The sequence below is a fragment of the Erithacus rubecula genome (genome assembly GCF_903797595.1).
Source record: "Erithacus rubecula genome assembly, chromosome: 1".
NCBI classification, from domain to species: domain Eukaryota; kingdom Metazoa; phylum Chordata; class Aves; order Passeriformes; family Muscicapidae; genus Erithacus; species Erithacus rubecula.
This window is the reverse complement of record NC_136658.1, coordinates 47,368,242-47,388,247: the sequence shown is the minus strand read 5'-3', so window position 1 is coordinate 47,388,247 and position 20,006 is coordinate 47,368,242. Positions and strand designations below refer to the sequence as shown.

Sequence of the window (20,006 nt, the reverse complement as noted above, 5' to 3'; positions counted from 1 at the left end):
AGTATTTACTTGGTATAGACTAAAGAATAAGGAAAAGAGTAAAAAGAATAAGGGGATGAATGAAAACTTGCAACATGATGTTGCTAATGAAACATTTCTATTTCTGAATAGATAATCTGCATGTCTGTTTCTTAGTATGTGAACTGAAAATTATTTTTTGGTTATCTCTCTCTGTACCTGGAGATGTGTCTCTTAATCCCAATGACTTTCTTTGGTTAGATTTTAAGTATATATGCTAAGGGACTTGGATATATATACACAGGAGTGTGTAGGATGTAGAAGCATATCCATGGGGAACTGCTTTATCACTTGAAGAGACTATAGCATTTTTGTGCTATGTTCCTCTACCAGGGTGAATTTTGTATGGGTAGACGTCTGCAGGTTTCAAAAGGATGTTATGTAGATCTGCTGTATTATTTGAGTATGTACATACACAGTACTTTTCCATACTCCTCAAATCAGCTTACCCTTTTCATTTAGTGTACCTACATCTTATCATGCAGAAACTCACTGTTCAATTGAGAGCTTTTCTCTAAACCTATTAAAATCCAGTCTTATTAAAATTATTGGGATGCTAGTATGAGTTCTCCAGAGGAGCAGCAGTCTTTGGAAGGCTTGTTAAGGTGTGTCTCACCACTTCAGATTTCATACTAGCTAGCAAGCCCATTACTAGCTTGCTTGCTTTTTTTTTTTTTTTCCCTTTCTTTTGGGGAAGAGTTGGATACAGAGTTGGAACTAAGCCATTTTCTGTTGAAATTGAAGCTAAAAGAAATTTAAATGTTGAAATAATGTCTTGGACTTCTGTTGTCTCTGCATTTAAAGTGGTGGTGTAGGATTGCCCTGTATGGCTAAAATGGTTTGGAGACAATGTTGGAAAGGGCTGGTACATGGACAATGCAGATATTGGGGCCACAAAGGTATCAGAGCTAGCTACAGTTGTTAGATCAAGATTTTGTGCCTCGTTCCCAATTGAGGTGGAAGTTTAGAGTTCACTTTGTATTCTGCAAGAACCAGCTGATAACTCTAAATCACTGGTTTATCTGCCATTTCTTCGTGGCTAGAAGCAGCTGCATTATCTCTTGCTGAGTACTTAATAGCTGTCAGATTTGCTAGCCCTGTCATATCTTGTTGGTCTGGTTCCAAACAGAGGGAGGAAGAGAGAAAAAGGTTCTTCAAAGCAGCCACCATGTACAGCTCTAATGGCAGTAATACAGTATCTGTTGTGTTTTATTTACCCTCTAGACTAAGGTAATTCAGATCACTTCTGTAGTTTCCACAACGTGAAGGGAATGTGCAGTCAAAGCAGAGCTGGGATTCTTTCCCTCCTCCTTTGTGTAACTCTTTGTTCACTTCTGTTTTGCAGGTACCTATTTGCATTGCAAGTGAAGCAGGACCTGGCACAGGGGAGGCTAACATGTAATGACACCAGCACTGCCCTCCTAATCTCACATATAGTACAGTGTAAGTTCCCTTTTTTTCTTCTTTCCAGGAGGATAAACAGGATGATTGGTTGGACATGCTTTGCAGAGTTACCTGTTAGTAGCTGCTGTAGGGACAGGTTTAAGCCATATGAACAATTTATTGTAGTTCTGTATAGTGGCATTCAAATAGATAGTTTACTATTTCAAATAAAGCAGAGTTTCTGGTCACTGGATTTGAATTTCCAAAGCATTTGATAGTCTGCCAAAGATCATTTAAAAAGTAGACTTTGCAGGCAGTGGCAAACAGGTTGAATTCTGCTGAAATCCTGTTTTATTATACTTTACATCATGTCAGCAGGGTATTCAAATTCCTTGAGATCTCTATGCTGTCTAGGGAATGCAGTAAATAAACATGCTTAGAATGCCAGACTAAATCACAGTCCTAAGAGGAAACTGATAGGGAAGAAAAGAAAACAATAGATTTTAAGCCTCTTTTTTTTTAGCACTGTCCAGTAGAATCATACATTAATTTTGTTCATGACATCAAAGCTTCTTTTAGCTTCCACTTCACTTGAAAGACAGTATATGTTTTTCCTTTCAAGACTTTATGGATACTCATCTTGAGAATAACATTACGAAAACCCACTTAGCACCAACTACAGTGGTTGTAATAGACATTGTTTTGCATGGTCCTTGTACAATTCCATATTGTGTACTTCCACTGTAATGCTGTTGTATGGGAATTACAGCCAACAGAGACATATGGAAGTTCTTTGGAGATGATAAATCTCATGATTCTTTGTCACAGTCTGTTAGAGTGTCAGGGCAGTTTCTCATCAGTTGCTGTTGGAAAGGCAGGTATTTTATGGTTCTGTTTGCTGTGGTCATCATTGACCAGTGTGACTGCCTAGCAGTAAGATGCTATGAAATTCTGTAGTCCTCATACCTTTTTCAAATTTAGTATTTTTTGGCAGCACAGGCTTAAAAAATTAAAATCCTTCATTAGTGAGGTTTTTGTCTCTTGTTTTTTTCCTGTTAGTGTCCAGCAATCCAGCTGTATTTCTTTTCTTGGTTAAGCTAGTTCTAGCTTCCTTTAATCATAGGCAATAAAAAAATCTTAATCATTTGGGGAAATTGAGTCTCATTTGCTAAACTACATTCTAGGAGGCTGAGTTTTCCTAAATGTCTGTGCACCAAAGAAATGTTGAGGAGTGGACACCTTAATGTATGTGTCTCTCTTCATTTGACGTATTGCTTTATGATCATGTTTGCTAGAAACCTCTGCTAGGAGTTTGTAATTGTCCTTTTTTTGGCCATCTTGTGTCTCATGAATGTTTTTCTATGAAAATTTTCTCTGGTAAGAATATACACCTGTATTTTACCTGCATATCAGTCTTTATTTATTTTGTCTCTAGCTTATTATTCAATAGCAAAAAAAAATATATATTTGTCTGCAATAAAAGTCAGAGCAAACAGATGATAAGAGTAATGGTATCAAAAGGGAAAGATTGAGAATGCAGGGTAGTTATTGTATGTCTTACTAATGCTGTGCCAATGAGTGGTTTCCATGGGGAATATCTGATTCCAGGAGGCCCATATATTATGTACGCAAGCTTATGTCAATGTTATAGACTGTTACTTATCATAAAATCACAATATGACAGCAAATAGGTTTCTGCTAAATTAGCATGTATATTACAGAATGAAATTTTTATTTGAAACATTCCATTTTAAACTACCTTAAAAGCATTGTAAAAAGTGTTAGAAGTGAGAGGACCCTTGGATACTGCAAACGATGCCCCACAGTGAGTGTGTGAAGTATGAGGATGAACTGACCATGAGCCAGAGTGTGCCCAGGATGCCACCAAGGCCAGTGTCATCCTGGCCTGTATCCAGAATAATGTGGCCAGCAGGACCAGGGCAGGGATTGTCTGTCCCTCTGTAGTTAGCACTGGTGAGGCCACACCGAAAACTCCGTGCCCAGTTTTGTGTCCCTCAGAAAGACACTCAGGTGCTCAAGTGTGTCCAGAGAAGGCTGGGGAAGGTTCTGGAGCCAAGGTCTTGCTAGGAGCAGCTGAGGGAGCTGAGGTTGTCTAGCCTGGAGAAAAGGAGGATTGGGGGGACCTTATCTTTCTCTACAGCTGCCTGACAGGAGGTTGCAGCCAAGTGGGGGATCAGCCTCTTCTCCCAGGTAAGGAGTGACAGGACAAGTGGAAATGACCTCAAGTAGTACTAGTAAAGGTTTAGATTGGATACTAGGAAACATTTCTTCATGGAAATAAGAAGTTCAAGCATTGGAATTGGCTTCCCCAGGTAGTGATAGAGTCACCATTCCTGGAGGTATTTAAAAGACAAGTAGATGTAGCACTCAGGGACACAGCTACTGGTGGACTTGGCAGAGCTGGGTTACCAGTTGGACTTGATGATCTTAGAGGTCTTTTCCAAATGAAGCAATTCTGTAATTCTGTCATAAAGAAGAAAGCTGAAATACAAAGCTTTAGATGTATCGGAAGTGCTAATGCAGACAGAATACAGCGTGGTGTAATGCACTTGCAAGGTAAGAGAAAAACCATCCACAGTGTAAATACGCCTTTGGCTAAATCACACTAAAAGATTTTGGAGAATAGTTAAGTGTGAGGCTGACAATATTTACAATATAACTCCCTCTCGTTCTTGATGGAATGTTACTATAAAGTCATTTAGGGTGGAAAAGGAAGGTAAGGCAGTAAGTAAAAGCTTGTTGAGTACGAGGTCAGAGAGAACAAATTCAGAAGTAACTTGAAAGCCAGGAAGACAATTTTGATAATGGGTTAGCAGTTGAAAAATTCTGTGAACATTTTAGAAACCATATAGAGGTGAAGAAAGTGTCTTCTGTACTGTTGACTCTGAAGAAAGCCCTACAGGAGGTGTGTTAAGCTCATCTGTGTACACAGACCTAGGGGTTTTGAACTGCATTTTGAAGAATCCGGGCCCATGTTATTTGAGGTGTTGCAAACTTAGATGGATTTATGGCTTCATTAAAGAACAGAAGCTTCCTATTTATTTGAGGTAGGATTAAAAACAGACCTTGAAGATTTTTGAGGCTGGGATGAGTAAAACTGGAAGCAGAGAGCTGTTTCTGAGATGGGGACACACAGGACAATTTTAAAAATGGAAATTCTCAAAGGTTATGTAGTATTTCTACCATATTAAGGAATGATTGAGAGCAGATGGGGTGAATGACGGGGTGTAAATCAGACAGTCTCAGTTTTCAACTCTTTTCCACCTCTGACCTTCAAAGTAAAAAATGTCATCATGTGTCTGCAGGCAGTTTGGGTCAAAAAAGCTGCTGCTCTGTCATTTGCAGATGCTTTGGTTCCTCATTTTCAGTGCCTACACAAGGCTGCTGTTTCCCATGTGCATTTAAGGTGTATCTGATCCCAGTTTGTCAGAAGTAGAGTGTTTTAAATGCAATCTGAAACCTTTCCTTTTTCTGAACAGACTTGGTTTGAGCAGAGCTGGATCAAGGGTTCATTTACATGGGTGGAGCTGAGGTGAGGGTGAGGCAGGTGTATCTGAGCAGGGTCTGTCATATCCTGGGTCAGCTGTGCAGCCACGTGTCCAACTGCAACCTGCATTTCATTTGAGGGCACTGGATTTTAATTTCCCTGACGTTACCAAGGTAGCAGCCTTTGTTGCAGCAATGTTGCTGTTATTCCATGGGGTTTGCAGGCAGAAGCTGCTATGCCTGTTCAGTGAAAAAAAACTAATAGCAAGATTTTCAGAGGCATTCCAAGAATAGCAGGCAACAAGATAGTAATTTGGCACCCACAGATAGATTGCCTGCCCCTCACCCCCACACCTGCCAAAAGAAGGAAGTTTCCCTGAATGGGCTGCAAAGTGGAAGGTGGGTGTGCCATACTGTTGCACACACAGTGTTGAATAACTGCAGCAGATGGGAGCAGCTTTGAGGAGGAGGGAGACAGAATGTGTCTCAGACTGCTGCAGAATTAGAGGAAGACAAATGTTTCATAATCCCATGAGGTAAATTACAAGCTAGTGTTCAAACAAGCAAACAGAACCATCTTTCTGACTTTCTCTCAAAGGTTACCATGTGGGACATGGGCCTGGAGAGGAAGCTAGTGCTTGGCTGCTCCATGGAGAGGCACCTGGGCACCATAAGAGAGTGTGAGAGAGATGGATGAGTTCTGCTTAATTAGTGCTGCCCTCCCTGTTCCCCTGCCCTTATCCCCCACACAAGTCAAGGTAGCACTGATGGCTTCATCTCTTCATTGACATCCAACAACTTACTTAGTTCTGGTAGATGGGAGAAATCCTGGGGCTTCTTCTCACATACCAAATACTAGCACAGAGGAGATTAACTTATGGAAGATAATGTGATAAGAATCTGAATCATAAAATCATGACACAGGTTGCAAGGAATTTTGTTTGCTTCTTTGCTGCTCTCTCTTCCCAGCTGTCTGGGTCTTTTGGTTTGACCAGATTATTCAGATGTTATATAGTGTTTTAATAGGCTCCTCTTAAAATTCTCCACAGCTGAGATTGGGGATTTTGATGAAAGCATAGATCGTGAACACTTAGCGAAGAACAAGTATATACCTCATCAAGAAGCACTAGAAGACAAAATCATGGAATTTCACCGTAACCACATGTAAGACTTTCTTGGTTTTGTTATTGGCCTTCTTTTCATGTAGAGTAGTTCTAATGGTAAGTATATGCTAGATCTGAGGTACTAAAGAGCTTTGGGCTTCTGAGATTCTCAAAGGTTGCTTCTCAAAAACTGTTAAAGCCTATGAACTTTCTGAAGGTTACTCCTGCCTTTTCCCCATCATCATAACAAGATGTTTAAAGTGCAATTGATTTGATACTCACTCAAGCATGCTGTTATTTTACAGTCTATTTCATACAAAACACTTTACTGCTGATTTTGTGCATGCAGGTATGATTGCAAATCACGACTGATCAGTCAGGCACTTCTGGCAGTAGTCTTTTAGTTTCAAGGACACTGAATGTTGCTTTTCAACCTTTCCATTTTAAGATAGGTTGAAGAAAGGGTTTAGTGATAGTTTTAGGAAAAGCACTGAGTACTTGCAGAATTAAAGATTTGTGGGAACAGAATTCAAGATGATGATGCAAATTGGTATCCTAATGTCTGGAGAAAAAACCTTTTCTAGAAATATGGTGAACAGAAGTACTAGTAAAGCTTTGAAAAGTGTTTTTTAGCTCTTGAGAACACTTCAAGATGTTTCATTTTTGAGCTAGGTTGAATAATAGGTGAGTGGTAATAATTTCTATGGCAGTATTAATCAAAACTTTGTGTAATTTCATCACAATTAATGATGGTGGTGCTTAATAATTTCACAGCATTTATGGTAAGGCTTTCATGCCTTCTGTTCTGCTTCATTTTGGTAGTACATTCACTTTTAGGATGAATAGCATTATTACATGCTTCCATTCATGATTTTTTTTTATTTTAGAAGTATTGCATGTTTTCCGGGGGAAAAAACAAAATTCTGTTAGAGCTAGTGGTTTAAAATCTAATTGTGTCAGATGTCTCAGAATTGGAGCAATCAGAATTTATAATAGATTGTAAAGTATGTGTATTCTTTGATATTTGTTTAGACTAAGTTGTTCTAACTGATACAAGTCTGGGGACATAGAAAAACCATACAGATATTATCCCTCTGACAGTCTCAGTGTCTTTGATCAAATGTCTCTTTGTTCTGTGGAGGACCTCTTGCTCTCTATTAAAAGGTGTGACAAGCTTGTGAGTGTTCTCTGTTTTCTTTCTCAAGGGGACAGACACCAGCAGAGTCTGACTTCCAGCTTTTGGAGATTGCCCGTCGGCTGGAGATGTATGGGATACGCTTGCATCCAGCCAAGGACAGGGAGGGGACAAAAATCAACCTGGCTGTTGCCAACACAGGCATTCTGGTGTTTCAGGTTAGAGCTGCTTGGGATGTGATTTTGTACTTCATAAAGCAGAGAGATTTCTGACAGAAGTAAAAGTTCAGGAACTCAGCCATGTCTACAAACATTCAGTTGGGAAAATGCAGGAACTTCCAGAATTTTTCTAAGGATGATCTTAAACCTGTTATAGCTGCATTAGCTCCTTTGCCTCCAGGGACTCCTGTTTTATGTGAATGCACAGTGTAGAACTCCATCTGCATCCACAGTGTGCTGTTCAAGATGCAAACTGAGCTGTGGCTCACAATTTGCAGGTTGGTCATGTTGACTTTTCCTGCATGTAGGAGTAGGTAGGTACCTATTAAATGGGTGAGAACAGAGACAAGTGAAACAGTAGACAGCTGGAGTCCATGCAGAAGGGTGAAGGCAGTAAATGTAAATTTTCTGTAGTGCTACTTCAAAGTTTTCACCATTTTCTTGACCAGTCTTGGCCATTATATCTTTGCTGTATCCATAGATCTTACTTCTTTCCCTTGAATATCCAAACTGTTCTCCTATTTCTTTTCTTTCCTTTCCTAGCCTAGTCAGTCTAGTAAATATTCATGAAGCATCATTAGTAAACATGTCAAATTCTCATTCTGCAATTCCCCTTATGTAAATAACAAATTTGGCATTTACAATTGTTAAGCTAATGGTAGTCAGCTGGTGTCAGCTGCTTTCACTTTAGATGCTTACCTGACTCTGTGCTAAAAACAGTAAGTAAGCTGTTCTTTAAAATTTCCCTTTTTACAATTGTCAAAAAAACCTACTCATTTTAACTGTTTGACTGTAATTAAAATACTAGTGTTTCCAGCCTTACAAAGTACTTTCAATCCTTTCATAAAGAAAAATAACAATGACAAACAAGGCCAGAAGTGTCTGATCCAAATGCTCTGAGATAAGATTTAAAAATACTCAACCAAATAAACAGCCAAAAACGAGGCAGCAAATTAAAAAGATGCCTGATCAACTTAATGAGTTGGTAGTAGAGCCCCAAAGCTGAAGCATAGATTGAAGCATGAGAGCACTAGGACATTGTTAGAAATGTGCATAATTCAAGTAATTTTATGTTCAGGCTCTTCCCCTGCTCCTCCACAGCATTTTCATCAGCTGAATTAACAAATTGCCAAGCCTTGCAAATTAAGACTGTCTTCAAGGTGAAAATGTGTGTCCACTGAAAGCAGTATGGATCTCTGAGCCCCAGCAGCCAGCTGGGATCCTTCCCTAAAGTATAGCCACAGGTTGATGGCATAAGGCTTGATTTGTCAAGGTCTGAATTCATGTCTTCTTGACTTAATGTGTTTGGGACTTTCAAAACAGTTTTGTTTTGTTTTTAAAGTTTCTGAAAAGCTTGGAAATTTTACTGGGTCAAGCTCCAAGACTGAATGCTGCAAAGGAAGTCAGGCTCTGACCTACTGGAGTCTGCCCAGCAATTGGTGTCTGTCAGTAGGCTTAGAGCTTCTTTCCACCACTTCATAGGTCAAGAGCTAAGTTCTTATTTTTATTTTGGTTGTAACTGATAGAAATTGAAATATGAGGATCTCATTAGAATGACCCCAGTGAAAATAAAGGTTCACTCACAAATGGCATAAGCTGTAGTCAGAGTTATTTGAAAGTCTGCCATTTATTTAGAAATCAGTGTCAGTGCTGCTGATTATTTTAAGTAGATTAATTATGTGATTCTTAGACAGCTGGTTGACTTAGCAGAGATCATTACACTGTCATTACTCCTACAGCTGTCTGGTGATGGTGCCCGAATCAACGTGGGTTATGCAATTAGCAATCCTGTAGTAGTTCCCTGAAACTTCTGTGCTGTGCTCTAGGAATGTTTGTATTGAAGTCTTCATTGAACAAACTGCTGTAGTAAATATTTTAATGTAACGCCTCCAACACCTGCTGACACAGATAAAAGAATTAAACTTCTGGAGGGTAGGGGCTAGTGATGTAATGGCTGGGAGTTCTAGTATTATGAAGATAATTTCCTTTTTGCTGCTTGCTTATGTATTGGTTACTTTTTCCCAGAAAATAATTTTGTGGCTCTTCTGAGACAAATAATTTGTTTAGATTGCTTTTGCTTCTGGTGCTCCGTATGAAAAGTCTAAACATGCGCAGTGTTTTGTACTTCCAATACAAAGCCTGCAGTTGCTTCTTTTTTTCTGCAGTTAAGCAATATTTAAAGGAATATTTATTTTGCCCTGCAGACATAAAAAGAGGGAGGAAATCTACCTCATCAAAGTGAGGTGACGTGTCTGGATTTCCTGCATTCTCTGTCACTGGTGGAAATAAGTGAGGCACCTTTGGAAAGTGATTTAGTCCACAGAAAGTCTTGAGTCTGCATAGTGGCACAAGATACCAAAATCTGGTTCACCCTGTCTTGTGCAGGGATACTGGGTTGGATATTTTCACAGTAACTAGTCCTGTGTTGCAAGAGTTTAAGCATAAGTGCCTGCCTTCAGTCATTGCACCAGATGTTTTTGGTTTGCATTATCAGAAGATGAGTTATAAGAAATATCATCATTTCAAGTTAAGTGAACAGATGATTAATTTATGACAAGCGTCTTTAGTGGTTTAGATTTTTCCATTTGGATCTGGAATGATTAATCCCAGCTGGCTTTGTTCTCTGCAGGGTCACACCAAGATCAATGCCTTCAACTGGGCTAAGGTTCGAAAGCTGAGCTTCAAGAGGAAACGTTTTCTTATCAAGCTACGGCCTGATGTGAATGTAAGTCCTTGGTAGGAGTTGGTGAAGTTGACAAAAGGTTATTTGGTAGATTCCTACTCACAGATCACACGTGGTTTTTATCACCTCATGAATATTTTAAATGCTTATGCTCATTGTTGGTACTGTGCACATCAACCTGGCATCTCAGGTGAGCAGTCCTGGCAAAGGATATGTAAACTGAATCAATCATGATAGAATGTCCCAGAGTCATCTTCTGGTGGCAACTCTGGTAGTGTATCATCAATTCTTTAGGTACAGCATATAATCAACTTCTCATTAACATTCAAACCACTGCTTTATCTGTTATATTTGTCAATAAAAGGAAGTTTGAGCAATAGCTTTGATACTGACAGGCAGACCAGTGATGTCTCAGCATTAGAAGGATAGGGCCTTTTAAGCCTTAAAGCCAGTAAGATGGGAAGAAACTTTGGGTTTCTTTTTTTTTTTTCCTTTTTCCTTTTAATGTAGCACCTGATTTGTCAATGCATTTCTCTAATCTGTGTTGCTTACCAGTTTATGTTGCAATTGCTATCCCAATTTCCAGAGTTCATTCCAGGACACCCTGGAGTTCCTTATGGCTAGTCGAGATTTTTGCAAGTCTTTCTGGAAGATCTGTGTGGAGCATCATGCCTTTTTCAGGCTTTTTGAGGAACCTAAACCAAAGCCTAAACCTGTTCTTTTTTCTAGAGGTTCTTCATTTAGGTTCAGGTAAGACATACATTCTTTCCACCTTTGTTGCCTCTCCATTTCAAAATCACATCCGTAATGGTCTAGAATTAAACATGTAATTTTCAGCTCACCTGTTTTACATTGTAGTTTGCTCCTTTATGTTTTTCATTGCATCTTCTCAGCCAGAATAGTGCAGAGAACACTGTGAGGGAAAACTCTGCTTTAATTTTGTAGTAGCTGTTGCAAAGTAGCTTTCTTGAGGTAAGATATAAAGTATATAGGGTCCAGCTGGTTTTGCACAGGAAAATTCACCTGTGTCCTAAGCAACACTAGCTGGCAATTTCTGGGAATTCTTTCAATCCTCTGCTCCTAGTATGGGGTCTTTCCTATTTATCAGAGTTGAGATTTGTGTATTTGTTGCATGTGCCTGTGATAAACCTGTATTTGTACAGTTAAAAGCAATGGCTTAGACCTGTAGAAAAGCTTTTAATAGTTGGGTTATTGTTTGGGTTTTTTTTTCATTACTCTGGGAGAAGTATCATTGTAGATATTGCATTGTGTATGCCAGGGGGAAATCCTTTTATTCATACAGTTTATTTTGTTTGTGGAGCTGATACCAGCTGTACAGCCAGAAATGCTCTTTACTGAGATGAATGATGCACTCTAGATGCCTTGCACAAGAACTTGTACCATGAAAATGGTTTATCTATAGCTATCCTGACTCTCTGCCCACTTTGTTTGCTGCCTGCAAAATAAATTAAGATGGAAAGACCTATGTTGGGTAAACAAGCTATAGCTTGTTACATTTCTGTCTAAAGCAGATAGAGAACTGTAGGTGCATTCATTTTACCTCAGGACCTGGGAAGCAGGTTTTGGTTTCATCTACCACTCACTGTGATCTGTGTTACTACATTCAGTAACCTTTTCCAGGCCCTGAAAGCCTTGAATGAATTGGAAGAATTTATAGCTTTGCACAATAGGCAGTGCTGGAGTTTCTCATTACTTCACACCCTGTAGCAGAAGGGGAGAAAGGGATTGCTGCCTAAATCTCTGCAGAAGAGGTGTGTTTTATAGTAACAATCAAGGAATGAAGTGCATGTCAGGGAGTTTCATCTTGGTTCCAGGGTTTACCAATATCAGATAAGGCTGGTATTTTACTAAAAAGGATTCAAAAATTTATTAATTCATAAATTAATAGAGAGGAAAGCTTAGCCCCTGCTTCACTTTCCATTGTAGTGACATCCCAGTAATGTAGTCCTCTATAGGGCCCACACACCTGAATTTAAACAATTCTGAAATGGCATCAAAAATAGCTCCATAGGAAACAAAAAAACCCCAAAAAACAAAAACCAAAAAAAACAACAACAAAAAAAAAAAAGGCAAGTAACATGCAAAATGCTAAAAATCTGCGTGTATCTGACCAGGTCCTGTTCTGTATGATCTTAACATAAGTTTCTGCTGATAGTAACAAATACTTTTCTGGTTTTTGTGACTTTATACACAAACCAAATACAGGTTTATGATGTCCAGGTAGTATATTGCACTAAATACTTTAACTCTGGTTTTCTTCCAGTGGTCGGACTCAGAAGCAAGTTCTTGACTATGTTAAGGAAGGAGGGCACAAAAAAGTGCAGTTTGAGAGGTGAGAGGAAATAAATTTATTATCCCAATATATTATAATCTAAGAGAAGTCATGATTTCCAGTTAGTTATAGTCTGAGATCTTGGCACTAGTCCAAGGAAAAAATTCCTTCTCTGTTGGTTTGACAGTTTATCACGTGTATATCCCATGATCTTGAATGTTTTGGCAGAAGTTTCATAACTTATGGTTTACTTAAAATCAGTAGTCTTCAATCTGTTTTTCAGCAATGAACATCCTACTATCACAGGTAACTTTCTCCCAATTTGATTTGCACCCTCTTTGCTGGGATATGGTTAATGTATGTGAACAGAAATATTCACATATTCATATTCATGAGTTCAGAATATAACTGAAAGCAAGAAAATGTAAAGCCAAGCTCAAGGGAGAGGTCTCCAGGGAAACTGAAAGTCTTCTGACTTGCTAGAGCCAGTTATGTCTGAACTCATCATGCTCATGGTGAGCTGAAAATAATGGCCAAAATGCCACAAAGACCATGCCAATAGTTCATTGCTTATGATTCATGCTTACCTGATAGACTATTTTTCCTTCAGTGCTTCTCCCTTTTCTTACAGTGATATGTTTGCAACACATAGCACATTAAAATTGTACAGAAAGGAGGAGTGTTAATCTGTTTTGGAACAAAATTTATAAAAGCTGTTATTCAAAGGTTTTGTTTTAAAAGAGGCATGTCTCTTGATTTCTGTTTGTAGAAAAAAAAAAAACCTGAAATAGCTCTTTATGTTATTTTCCTTTTATCTCCAGGAAACACAGCAAGATTCATTCCATCAGGAGTCTGACTGCACAGCCTTCAGAACAGCATACAGAGGTGCCAAAACAAGTCAGTGATGTTGATGAAACCCTGGAAATGAAATCCTTTTAAACATTTCTTGTTAGATTACCCTCTACTGATTGCTGTTTTGAAACCCTAGGAGCATAGTTGTCTGCTTGCTTACCATTTAACTGGGAGCTAAGGAGCCCTGGGTGTCATAAGCTTTAGGTTCTGCTAAGTGAAACAGCATTGCTTACAGACAACCAGACAGATACAAATAAAGAGCTTGTCTGGGCTGCACTAATGACCATCTGAAAAATTGCAACCCTCAGTGCTGCTGCCAGGGTCCTTGGTTGTAGCTGGCTACTGCATCTGGGGGAAGTGTAATTATTTTCTTTGCTGAGAGGTCTTGGTTGCACATTTCAAGGTGTTAGGTTAGTATTAACCAGGTATTAACCAGGGAGGAGAACAATTATTTCCTCAGAAAAATTGCACCTCTGGCCTTCTAAGCTGTTATCTCTGGTAGATACCATATGTATTTATCTTTGCTGACAGCTGCTATCTGCTGGGAGTTCACAAGTCCAAAAGCCCAGTAGTGGTGAGACTGTAGCAGCTGCAAGTTCCCAGGTCCAGCTGGTAGTAAGGCTGAGCATGTGTTCACTGTGGGCACCCATGTGAATGCATACATACAGTACATGAATATAACCACACATACAAACACAGAAAACAGCACTCCCACAGGCACAGACAGAGCCAGTGGCCTCACCCTCTTGCACTCTTTGGCTCTGGTTTCTCCAGTTGCTGGCATCCCAAACACACCAGACATATGGGCTGATGGCTCTCCTGGGACAGCCTTCAGAGGAGACAGGTCAGGAAGCTTCATCTTCCTGACTCAGTTGTGGTTTCTCCACTTGCAAGTGTTTTCTGTGCTCATCTGTGTCTGTGGAGGTGAACTTTGATCACATAACCTTATGTTATGTGGAGCTTAAAATGTCAGGAGCAAGCTACTAGGTTAATTCACTGAAGAACCTGAATCTTCACCTTCCATGCATCACTTGCTTTTGATATTCACAGGCTCTCTCCTTTCTGCAAATTTAGGAACTTCAGAGAATTTTGTTATAGATGGAGCCCATTTCAAATAGCTTGTAGCGTTTTCATGTTGCTGAGACAAGCTCAGGTAGCTGGAGCATTGCTGCTGGGCAGATGTGTGCAGAAAAGCCAGCCTATGAACCAGTGGCAGGTATGCTCCAGGGAGTGAATGTAGCTCAAAAGCCCACACATGACTTTTTCAGTATTTCTAAGTGGGCTACACAGAATTTTCCTCCAGCTTCTCAGAGTAGTGTGAACCGGTTGATGTTCTTAGAGTGTTAGTGGCTGCCTTAGAGCAAGGAAACACCACAAATACCCCTTTTTACATTATCACTACATTATCTGCCTTCTCTTCCCTTGTTTAGCCTATGTTTTTTTCTGTTCTTCAAGATCAGAGCTTCTTTTTTTGTAAAGTCTAATTAGTTTTGAGGCTTGGGTTACCTCTTTTCTTTCCTAGAGACTCCTATTTTGCTGCAGATGCAAAATTCTGGAGCACAATTACATGCAGACTTTTTCCTCTGGCTCCCATCCCTCCCAAACCTCTCCCTCCCACCCTCCCTCCCCTTTTGTCTTTCCCTTTGTCTCCCCCTTGCCTTCCCTCTATTATCTTTCCAGAGTGCTAGAGCCTATGGAGACAGCAATGATGCTGCAGCAGTGCAGAGCTGCCGGCAAGAAAAGGAGTTGAAATCTTCACCACAAGACACTGGACAGCACAAGAGCCCTTCCTTGAAGAAGAGTCCAAAGGAAGGCAGAAAGGTGGATGGAGCAGTGGTCTCAACAGTGGAGGAAGAAGAGGAGCCTGCTAAGGATAGGATGCAGCAGAACAGACCTCAATCACAGCAGCCAAGCACAGGTCCAGCTTCCAGGGCTGCTCATGGCAGCAGCACCTCCATTCCTTTCATTGACTGCAGTGACGTAGATAGCGAGTATGATCTCCTCAGAGGACAAATAACCCGGTCATATTCCCAAACAAATGACAATTATGAGGGTGATTTGACCAGTGGTGCCTATATTCACTACAGAGATGAAAATTGCAATAGAACTAGGTATAGGGATTCCTCAGCCTCTCTAAAGTCTTCCCAGTATCTCTCTGAAGAGTACCTTGATGATAACACAGCTGATCTCTCCTTCTACCCTGGGGGAAGCCCCAGGATGCCAAGGCATAGCTCTCTGGTTGATGAAATGTTTAGGGGGCCGGGGAGCCGCAGTCCTCTGGCCACTCCATTGCCTCCCAGTAGCAAAGAGTCAAGCCCTAACATGAGCCTGAGCAGAACTGGCTCTCAGGGTTATGTCTCAGAAAATGGGCACGACTGCAGGGCGAGGGCTGGGGAGGAGGACAGCCATGCCTCCACCTGCCATGGGTACTGCAGGTACTCGCCAGGTTCTCAACGGCTTCGTGCTCAGAAAACCCACAATCTCTGCAATAAGTCAGTTACAGATCCCTTTATCCTAAGCCAGATATCCTCAACCCCTGGGCAGGAGTATAGGTCAGAGAGATACTGCAAAGGAGGTGGGGTGGCTAAGATGGGTTCTCCAGAAGGCAAAATGCTGGCCAATGGCATGCCAGCTGGGGCACAGTCAAAGCAGAGCCCAGTGATGCAGTCCCTGCGTGCCAGTGGCATGATGGATCACATGGCTGCAATCCAGATGATGGAGGGCTCCACCAGCAGTGGGACAGAATCCAGTGATTCTGACTCAGAAGTCATTAATCCCTTCACTCACCCCCTGGTGTTTGGAAACCCTGTTGTGCTGAGCTCCTCTCCCATGCCTAGAAATAAGTACTCCTTTGGAAGCCTTCAGCTTGATGAGGAGGTAGAGGAGGATGTGTCTGTCGGCCTCAGTGATGAAGATGGTGTGCAGGTCTTCAGCTGCTAGGCACCAGAGTGTATGAGACCAGGGGATACTCTGGTTGCTCGCTGGGGTGGTTGCATCTCCTGGGGCTCATGATGAGTGGCTGGTGGTAATTTCAGTGCATGGACTATTTCAGACATTATCATTGTACAGACCAGCCAGAGGGAAAGCATGCTAGAATACAATAATAAGTCTCAGTGATGCTTAGCAGTTTGCATCTCCTCGAGAAGCAGGAGGAGAGGAAAATTATTACTGGTTTAGGTACCTCTGTAAGACTTTATACACTCACCTCTTCTTTGTGTGAAGTTTTGTTTTAGGTGTATGTTGTAGCTGCTTTGATATTTGACTAGTTTTTTGACAAACAATCAAATCAAGTAGGTGCATTTTGCTCTTTTGTATGTCTGTTACAATCTTTTTTCTCTCCCATATAAGGAGAGCAACTTACTAGAGTGCCTCAACAGAGTTAGGAGAAAAAAAATAAACTTGCGGCCAAATGCAGGCAGTTTGATACTCAAGACCAGGACTTGTTGAAATCTTTAAATATGCTGGAAAAATTTTTCATAGCAAGAATGTGTCTGGTCTACTCTTCTTCATAACTCATTTTATAATCTGATGAGCTGAGGGTACAAATCAGATGTGAAAAATGACAGTATTGTCAAGAAAAACGACAGTGTTGTCTTTTTCTTCAGTGGGTTCAACAGGCTGATTTGGTGATGGAGATTTTGACACTCCAAACTCTTTCTTGGGCAAGAAAAAGAACAGGATTGTTCACAATTCAAGTGAAAAAAATTTTGATCAAACAGTTCTAATGAAGAGTAGTATGAGTATTACTAGCAAGGCAATCCTTTCTATCCTTTATCAGTTTAATATAGAGATATATTGGAAGAAAAATTTTAATTATACTTTCAGTGAAATTATTATAGAGACATTAAAGTTCTGTGTTGGGTGGTTTGGAGATGGTGGCTGTTTTATTTTCTGCTTTGATCACAAAAAAATCTTTATCTGTGCAGGATCAAATTACTCTGTCATAGGCTTCTTCTTTAGTAGTGCCACCTCAGAAATTTTTCATCCCCTGACAAGAGAATGATAGGAGTAACTGTGATTGTCCAGGGTGATTTCTTCTGCTCTATCCATAGAGTGGTATGGGCAGAAGGACAAAGAGACTAATTCTGTGTATACTTCCTTTTCACAGGCTAAAAGTATTGAGAATTAAGGTATCCTAATAAAATCTGGTGTCAGTTTTCTCCAAGTAAAGTAAGAAAATTGAGATAAAAGATCCTCTGTATGGAAAGTGTCCTACAGTTACTAGAGCTGAGAGACAAGATGTGCTCTTTATAATTTGCCTTATTTTTAACTTTTGTATATTTTTCTTGTGGAAGAATGGAAATAAATCCCAGAATTTTAACTGATGAACTGCATCATTAACTGAACTGCAGGTCACTCCCAATGATCTGCATCATGCAGTATATGCATGCAGCAGTGATTAATCCATTCACATAAGTACTATTGAAAAGTGACAGGATTTTGTAAATTTAAACAATATAAAGTTTTGAAGATTGTTTTACAAAAATTATAAAATGAGAAGTCTTTTTAATTTTTCTAATGCCTTGGTCTATGCACACTTTAACAGAGTTTAATCTGAGTGAAGGATATTTAAAAATATACCTATAGTAGTTAGGCCTGTGTTGTTATATACTTTACTGTTTTGAAAGTAAAATATGTCTTTGTGTAAATATAAGTATTAAGTCTCTCATCTCCTTTAGTGTGTTGGTTTTCTTAGAGATTAGATACCTCATTCCTGAACAGGAATGATTTAAAGCATCTCTGTAGATACTCGTATTTTGGAGACAGGGAATACTCTCATTTATTCCTGTAGTTAAAAGCATGAGTCTACAAACAGTGAGATTGATAATTAGGGAAAAGCTTGCTTGTATATTATTCTAAAGGAGGATGGTTTGTGTTTTAGATTTAGAATAGCTGTAAAATAATTGCCTTGAAGTTTACAATATATAAGATGAAATATACAAGTAGTTGAAGCTCAATCAGCAGATAGTGTGAGCATGGGGAAGTGGGTGCATGACTCTCCTTCTGATTTATTTTTTATTGCCTGTGCAGCAAAAGTACCAGTAGGTATAAAGTAAAGTAATAGGAATTTGGACAGATGAATTAATTGGCTCATTAGCCAGTAAAATTAAAGTTCAAGTAATGGATTTTTCACAAAAGCATTTGCAGTCATTTCTGCTACCTAAAAAAAAGTGAGTAGATTTCATGTTCTTTGGATAAGTGAATATGAAATTTTATAAGTTGTGTTTGCTATTTTGCATCCTTTCAGATACTGTTTCCAGGCCTGATTCTTCTCTCATATGCCTACAAAGATATAGAATTCGTAACTTTTTAAGAACAGACCCACTGGGTAGCTGGAGTTAGCCTAGTTGCTAATAAAGTATCTCAACAGCTCTTCTTTTCACACTTCAATATTATCCTCAGAAATACAATATGAGGAGTTTCTGTCTTCTGGCATTTTTTCAGATTTGAATTTAAGTAGTTGTTGTTTTAACACTTTGAATTCTTCCAGTTAGAAGAAGTTAAGTTTATAAATTACATAGGAAATAATTTCATTTAAGATTAATTACTTCTGCAACATTCTAATGCCAGTGAAGCTCCATTTAATATCAGCAGACAAGGTTGTAATTAAAGCAGTCTGTGGGCCAAATTCCTCCACCAGACATGTGGTTCATGTCTGAGCCCTTGCCAAGAATGGCAAAGTGAAAAAGGAGTTTTAAACCAACATTTTCAAACAGGATCAGACCCCATAGAATTCATCTGGGAATTTGTGTCTGTGGGACAATCAAAAGGAACCTTGCAGAAAAGAACAAAAACCTTTAGGGCAAGACTGCAAATGAGATGAGATGGAGGAATTCTTCTCCTGGCTCACAAAGTGCTCATGGTAAGAGGAGCTTGTCAGTTCTAGTTCACTGTTGCAAACATTTATTAACCTGAATACACTGGACAACAGCAGTGGTCTAAGCAAACCTTTGTCTCAAGTATAGCAGTTTGTTACAGACAGGGTAACTAAAAGATTCTGCCACCAATTCCAGTAGATTGTGGAATGTGGCTGATGCTACTTTTGATTCACCATTTCAAAATGTTTGTTGTCAATAAGGAGCTTTCAGTCCCATGCTCATCAAGTGCCCAGATATCCTTAGGCAGTCAGTACAAATGAGGCAGCTGAATCCCAGCAAGACTGAGCAGCTGTGTCCAGTCTGAGCTGTGCAGTCCTGAATCACTCATCTCCCATCTTTCCAGAGGGTGTGGAAGAAGCTTCTTGTCCCTGTAGTTGGGTAAATCCGGAGACAAGTTGCAAAAGCAGTTAGAGGTTTGTCCATAATAACAGACAGATCTGGGTAATCTCTGGATAAAAGGCCCTCTGATTCATTCTTTGCTATTCCAACTACTTGACCACATTCTGCATCCTCTACAATGACAGTAGAAAGGTCATGTTGGACAGTTTTAAGTTTTCTCATACTCAGCAGCAGCTCAAACTTGTGATATCCTCTTGGGATCTTCTGGAATTTTTTTTTTTTTCATGGCAACCTTTCCTAGAATCTAGTTTTCCTCAGTGACATAATAAATTTGTCGATAAATAGATGAAGGAGAGATGGAGAGTGGCAAGTTGTTCTAGGAGCCAAGAACTACATAGGATATTCCAGGTATGGAGCTTTGAAAAATTGATATCTGAATGACCTAGACTGCACTATTTTCAGTTTATGTCCATATCCCCTAGCAAACATACTCCTTGTGCATGACAGAGAGGAATGTTCTCTGAAGATGATTTGCACCAAGTTCTGCCATTTCACCCTTGGCTCAGAGCCTGCCTAACAGGCACCACCCCAGTAAC

General features: G+C 39.8%; 1 protein-coding gene across 7 annotated transcripts in view; it reads left to right on the top strand.

The window, feature by feature from the left end:
* The window catches only part of FARP1 (FERM, ARH/RhoGEF and pleckstrin domain protein 1), a 198,320-nt gene that overhangs the window by 137,390 nt on the left and 40,924 nt on the right, over positions 1 to 20,006 (top strand). For 5 of the 7 annotated variants that reach the window (XR_013774386.1, XM_079306834.1, XM_079306829.1 and 2 more), the window contains exons 6-13: positions 1,364 to 1,461; positions 5,958 to 6,072; positions 7,217 to 7,364; positions 9,994 to 10,089; positions 10,634 to 10,797; positions 12,332 to 12,400; positions 13,162 to 13,237; positions 14,873 to 15,110. Coding sequence is in view for 6 of the 7 variants with exons in the window: in XM_079306834.1 (XP_079162960.1) it covers positions 1,364 to 1,461; positions 5,958 to 6,072; positions 7,217 to 7,364; positions 9,994 to 10,089; positions 10,634 to 10,797; positions 12,332 to 12,400; positions 13,162 to 13,237; positions 14,873 to 15,110 (1,004 nt within the window). In the remaining variant the exon portion in view is untranslated. The remainder of the gene's footprint in view (positions 1 to 1,363; positions 1,462 to 5,957; positions 6,073 to 7,216; positions 7,365 to 9,993; positions 10,090 to 10,633; positions 10,798 to 12,331; positions 12,401 to 13,161; positions 13,238 to 14,872; positions 15,111 to 20,006) is intronic. The other 2 variants (XM_079306832.1, XM_079306833.1) reach the window with 1 other exon arrangement.